General features: G+C 38.3%; 1 protein-coding gene across 1 annotated transcript in view; it reads right to left on the reverse strand.

The window, feature by feature from the left end:
• The window catches only part of TRIM37 (tripartite motif containing 37), a 144889-nt gene that overhangs the window by 2736 nt on the left and 135270 nt on the right, over positions 1-6883 (reverse strand). Inside the window, exon 23 of the mRNA XM_003795582.3 lies at positions 1068-1178. Within this exon, the coding sequence (XP_003795630.1) occupies positions 1068-1178 (111 nt within the window). The remainder of the gene's footprint in view (positions 1-1067; positions 1179-6883) is intronic.

A 6883-nucleotide genomic window follows, 5' to 3' on the forward strand; every position in this document is an offset into this window, starting at 1 on the left:
AAAAAAAAAAAGTAAAAGTAGAAGAAACTAGTCAAGCATTGCAGTGGGCATGTGTAGTCCCAGCTACTCAGGAGGATCATTTGAGGCCAAGAATTTGAGGTTTCAGTGATCTATGATGATGCCACTGCACTCTACCAGGGCAACAGAGCAAAACTCTGTCTCAATTTAAAAGAAAAAAAAATTCAAATAAAAACAGAACAAAATAAGTAAAAAATATTAACAGTAGGTTTCTCTCAGAGCGTTTTTTTCCTAATCATTTTTTTGAGGGTAGGAAGAAGTACAAATGATTCCAGGTTGGGTGCAGTGGCTCATACCTATAATCCTAGCACTTTGGGAGACCAAGATGGGAGGATCACTTCAGGCCAGAAGTTGGAAATGCACCTGGCATGCAGTTGGAACAAGACTCCATCTCTACAATAAACAAAAGTAAGAAAAAGGGCCAGGCATGCTGGTGCACACCTGTGGGACCAGGAGGCTAAGGCAGGAGGATCCCTTGAGCCTAGGAGTTCAAGGTTGCAGTGAGCTATGACCATGTCATTGCATTCCAGCCTAAGTGACAGCAAAAAAATGTCTCAAAAAAAGAAAAAAAAAGTTATACTAGGCTAGAAAAATCTCTGAAAGTAAGAAACACCCAAACATCTGAAATCTCCATAGGGGCTAGCAAACATTTTCTGTAAAAGGCAGTAAATATTTAGGCAGTACAGGCCACAAAATGGCCTCTGTTGAAGATTATTTTTTATTTTTATTTTTTTACAGCTGTTTACAATGACTTGTAAAAGCCATTCTCATGTCGCAGGCTGTATACAGAAGGAGGTTGTGGACTCCTTCCCTGCCCAACAATTAGCACTACCTAGATTCTAACCAAGCCAAACGTTACCTACCAAATTTTGTCAGTATTCACCAGATATTTTACCAAAGAATGTAGCCTCACAAATGACACCATTAAAAAAAAAAACAAAAAAACAGAAGCAAAAGCAGCAGAGCAGAAGAAGGGGCGGCAGAGGAACGAGACAGCAGCAGCAGGGACGGTTTTATTAATCTCTGTAAAATGACGTCGTGTGTTGCACCTTCGTCTGGAGGCTGTGCCATAAAAGAGCTGTTAAATCCGCCCACATCGGGGTGCTCTTCCTGCTCCTCATTCTCAGTGTCACATTCGATGTCACTGTCACTACTCATTCCTGTCAGAAAAGAAGGGAAGAACATGTTTCTGAAAAGAAACCACTGTAAGTAAGAGGAAATGGATATATCCTATCTACCAAACTGAGATTTCTATTGCATGAAAAGAATTCAACAACTTAAACACCAACAAAATAAAGATCAAAGCAGCCAAACAAACCTCAAATCTCTTTAGGTATTTAGAGCAGTGGTTTTATTTTTGCTCTCAAAGTTAAAACTGCCCTTTCTATAGTACCTGAAAGTCATAATTTAAAATCAGTATTAATTTCATTATACTAAAAACATTTTTTCTACATCAGTTTCTTTGTAGAGTCATATGAGACAGAAATAACTCTTAATCCTAATTCATTGTAGATGTAATTATAGTCTCTAGCCTAAAACATAAAATTATATAAATACACATAGTACATGTGTATTAAAAATCCTGGCAATTCTAGCAATAAATTAGTTTCTATCCTATTTGGCCTCTAATTTTTTGTGTACAGCAGCTGAAATGCAAAGGAAAAAAAAATCTTTTCTTTTTTGAGACACAGTTCTACTTTGTTGCCCTCAAGTAGTTCCTCCAGGAGTTCCATGAAGTTATAGCTCACAGCAACCTCAAACTCTTGGGGCTCTAGCAATCCTCTTGCTTCAGCTTCCCGAGTAGCTGGGACTACAGGTGCATGCCACAATGCCCGGCTACTTTTTTTTTAGAGACAAGGTCTCATTCTTGCTCAGGCTGGGTGCACTGGCTCATGCCTATAATCCCAGCACTCTGGGGAGGCCAAGGCAGGTGCATTGCCTGATCTCAGGAGTTTGAGATCAGCCCAGGCAAGATCAAGACTCCATCTCTAAAAAATATCCGGGTGTTGTGGTGGGTGCCTGTAGTCCCAGCTACTCAGGAGGTTGAAGCAAGAGAATCTCGAGCCCAAAAGTTTGAGGTTGCTGTGAGCTATAACATCATGACATACAACTCTAGGACGACTGAGTGAGACTGTCTCAAAAACAAACAAACAAAACAAAACTCCTGAGCTTATGAAATCTGGCCTTGGCCTCCTAGAGTGCTAGGATTACAGGCAGGAGCCACTGTACCTGGCCTCTGCAAAGAAAAAATTCTATAAAAATGGTTTATTTCAGCAATATAGTATTTTCAGAAAACCTAAAAATATTTATAGTAAAAGGCTTATGAATAGCAAGTATAATTGTAAAACATCATCATAATGAATAGTCCCATTTAAAAGACAGAAGGGAAACCCACAGGTGTCAGAAAAGAAGAAGAATACTTCTACTGGGTTAGAGGCTACACTGCCGTGGAGAGCCTGATGCAAAGATTTTTAACACTGCACTGGAGACAGAAAAATAGACATACCACAGAAAGGGAGTTGAAACTGTGCCTAAAATTCCACACCCTGCATAAAGCTAAATTCCTTTGCATTTTTTAAAAATCAGAGATAGGGTCTTGTTTTGTACCCCAGGCTGAAGAACAGTGGCTTAATCATAACTCACTGCAACCCCAAACTCCTGGGCTCAAGTGATTCTCTAGCCTCTACCTCCCAGGTAGCTGAGACTATAGGTGTGGTGTACCACCATGCCCGGCTGGGTTCCCCCCACCCCCATTTTTTTGTAGAGGCAAGGTCTTGGTCTGTTGTCAAGCTAATCTTAAACTTTTAGCTTCAAGTGATCCTCCTACCTTGGCCTCCCAGTTATAGGAATGAGCCACCACCATGTTTGGCCATAAAATTCTTGTTGAAAGAATAGAAAAAACTGCCAACTAAAAAAGAAAAAAAGAAGAAGAAGAAGAAGAAGAGGAAGAAGAAGAAAGAAAGCAAGCGAGAGAGAGAAAGCAATTTTGTCTGTTTCTACTCAGCTCTATGAAAAGAGGAAAATGTCCTACCAAAATTTCAAAGTAAGGTCTATATACCAGATAGAAACTTGGGATTTAAAGTTCAGGTTAAAAATCTCAAGAAATTAACATAAAAATTATCCAGGAGCTAGCATTATTCAAATAAAGCAAATGTAAAATTCTCTCTAGAGGGAAGGTTCTAGTTAAGATGGAGTAAGCACATTCCACTGTCTTTCCCAATGAAAGCAGCAGTAAAACCAGGACAGATGCATGGCATAGCTAGTTAAGGATTCTGAAAAGTAAATAGGAACAGGTATATTGGTGAAGCCAGAATTTGAAGTACCAACAAATTGGCAGACCCACCAGAGATTAAAATCATAAAAATCATTAGGATACAATTCAAAATCACTCAGCATATGCAGAGCTGGGAAAAGACAACCAATCAACATCAATGCCTAAATGACATAGATGTTGGAACTATCTAACAAGGACTTTAAAAACGACATAAAATGCTCACAAGCCAGGAGTGATCACGTACACCTGACACCCCAGCTACTCAGGAGGCGGAGGCAGAAGGATCACTTAAACCTAGGTGTGTTAGAATCCATCCTGGGCAACATAGTGAGATCCCTATCTCAAAAAAAAAAAAAGGGGGGGGGATAGGAAATAATGGTCATATATGTTCTTGACACACATCTAAAGAAGCTTTCATGTTATAGAAAGTCATAGAACTCTCATTGGGGGAGAAGTCTCAAAAAAAGCATGCTCAAAATAAGGTAAATGATCCATGCAAAGCAAGAACCAGTATATACACAAATAGAAGGATAACACTATCAAATAGAATTTTTCATAAAATGGAACAACCTATAAAAGATTATACAACACTGCTAAACTTGGAAAGAGGCAGATTTTAAAATTAAATACTTTCTCTAGAAATGAAAGACAGGCACTAAAAATATTAATAGATTGTTTAGGCAAAGCTGAAAAAGAGATTAATAAAATTGTATAGCTGAAGAAATTAATGAGAATGCAAAAAATTGAGAAGAAAATTATAAATTATAAAAAAAGAGATTAAGAAACAAGGAGATAAAAGGGAATGGTCCAAATTATATCAAACAGACCACTATAGAAACAGCAAAAATAACAAAGAGAGGGATAACATATTAAAAAGAAGTCTGAGAATTTTCTAGAATTAGTAAAAATAGCCTGGAATGAATAAAAATAAAAAATACAACATAACAGAATTTTTGAAATGTAGCTGTAGCAGTGCTTAAAGGTAAATTTATAGCATATAATGCATAAATAGGCCTCAAATCAATAATTTAAGCTTCCCTTTTAAGAAACTAAAAAGGAGCAAATTAAAGTTTTAAAGCAAATAAAGAGGGAATAATGGGCCAGGTACGATGCCTCATTGCTGTAATACTAGTTATCTGGGAAGCTGAGGCAGGAGGATCGTTTGAGCTCAGGAGTTTAGACCAGCCTGAGCAAGAGCAAGAGCAAGACCCAGCCTCTAGTAAAAAAATTTAAAAAATTAGGCCAGGCACAGTGGCTCACACCTGTAATCCTAGCACTCTGGGAGACTGAGGTAGGTAGACTGCTTGAGCTCAGGAGTTTGAGACCAGCCTGAACAAAAGGGAGACTCATCTCTAGTAAAAATAGAAAAACCTAGCCAGGTGTTGGGGAGGGGGGGCGCCTGTCGTCCCAGCTACTCAGGAGGCTAAGGCAGGAGGATCATAGGTAAGTTATAACACCATAGCACTCTAGCCTGAAGCAACAGAGTGAGACTCTGTCTCAAAAAACAAAAACAAAAAAAAAACAAAGAAACCAAGAAAAATTAGCTGGATGCTGTAGCATATACCTATATATAGTCCTGGCTACTTGGGAGGCTGAGGCAGGGGATCCCTTGAGCCCAAGAGTTTGATACTGCACTCCAGCCTGGGCAACAGAGTAAGAATCTGTTTCAAGAGGGGTGGGGGAAATATTATGAGAACAGAAATAAACAAAACCAGCAGAACAACAGAAAAAACTGCAATGAAACTGGGTAGCACCTGTGGCTCAAAGGAGTAGGGCACCAGCCCCATATGCTGGAGGTGGCAGGTTCAAAACCAGCCCTGGCCAAAAACTGCAATGAAACTAAAAGGTAGTTCACTGGAAAGATCAATAATTCTGAAAGCCTCTAGACTAAGGACAGACTAAGAAAAAAGACAGCACATGAAATTTTCAATATTAGGAATGAAACAGGGGCATCACTACAGATTCTACAGACATTAACAGGATAAGGAAATTGTATGAAACATCATGGCTCCACATGACTTCATGGTCAATTTGACCACTTCTGTTTAATGTATGGATATTTCTGAAATCTTCTTCATCTTCAGCTAAGAAAAAAGAACTTTTCCTGCTTTAAGTAAAGAAGGGTGACACTTTTAATTAAAGAGACCAAGTCTAGCTACTTCTGTGAAGAGTCACTTCCATCTTGTGGCCCTTCGTGGAACTGTTTTCAATGTAGTTAAAGCTATGTTGAGTTCTTGGAGTTCTGGGTACAAATTTGACCTTTTGGAATTAGTGTTTCTGAATTCCTGAAAGATAATAACCCTCAGAATTAAAAAAAAACAACAGTGAATTAGAAATCTCTGGAATTTGCAAAATCTTTTTTAAAAAATTTATTCTTTAAATACTTTTCAAACTCTTTATTCATCTACATGACCATCTTAAAAAAAAAAGTTTAATTATGCCTGTAGTCCCAGCTACTTGGGAGACTGAGACAAGAAGATTGCTTAAGCCCAAGAGTTTGAGGTTGTTGTGAGCTGTGATGCCACAGCACTCTACCCAGGATGGCACTGTACCCAGAGCAACAGCTTGAAACTCTGTCTCAAAAAAAAAAAAAAAGTTTAATTAGTATTTATAAGAACCATGTCCAGACATGGTAGTATGCACCTATATGTAATCTTAGTATTTTGGGAGACCAAGGTAGAAGGATTACTTGACTGCAGCCTCAGGAATGTAACAAGACCTCATCTCTACAAAAAGCAAAAAAGTTAGTTGGTGGCATGGTTGTGTGGGCTCTCCTTACTGTAGTCCCTGCTACTCAGGAATCTGAGGCAGGAGGCTTACATGAGCCCAGGAGTTTGAAGTTGCAGTGAGGTATGACTGATACCACTGCACTCTAGCCCAGCCCAGGCAAACAAATGGAGCCCTGTGTCAAAAGAAAAAAAGGGAAAAAAAAAAAAGAAGAAGAAGAAGAACCCTGGCCTACAGTGAATATTCAAACACTGGACCTCCTATGAGCATTCTTGGGTAGTATTTGAATAATGTAACATTTAGAATTCTCAGTAAGGCCTATAGTAATATAAACTATGACATGCTGATAATGCCAATTTAAGGACTTGTTTGCTTTAGAAACTTATTTCTTAGAATACCACTCACTGAATTTTTATCAAGTATACTAAACTCATTAATATTTACTTAGCAGCAGACAGAGCCATGAACACACAAAAGAGCAAGAGCTTAATCAGGATTGATTTGTGATCACTCTTCTCCAAGGAACTCCTGTTGACCTTAACCTTTGTATCGAGGTATCAGTATTTCCGGTTTTTACTTTCAGCTTGCCATAAGTAGACTCCTTCAAATCAATACTGTTCTGTTAATTCTTAAAATTAATTCTAACAGGATAATTAGAATAGTTATTTTTATTATTCAAATTTCTTGACTAATTTTTCTCAGGATTTAGGAAAATACACATTTCCCAAGAAATACTAGAAAGGAATTCCTGCATGAAAACACCACTTGGTCTTTTATCAAGTAGTAAGATCTGAAGTCTCCTACTTTTGTGAATGTAATGAAAATTAAAAAACCAAGTTGTTGGGCTCGGCGCCTATGGCTCAA

This window comes from Otolemur garnettii, unplaced genomic scaffold, assembly GCF_000181295.1.
Source record: "Otolemur garnettii isolate 467f Iridium unplaced genomic scaffold, OtoGar3 scaffold00094, whole genome shotgun sequence".
NCBI classification, from domain to species: Eukaryota; Metazoa; Chordata; class Mammalia; order Primates; family Galagidae; genus Otolemur; species Otolemur garnettii.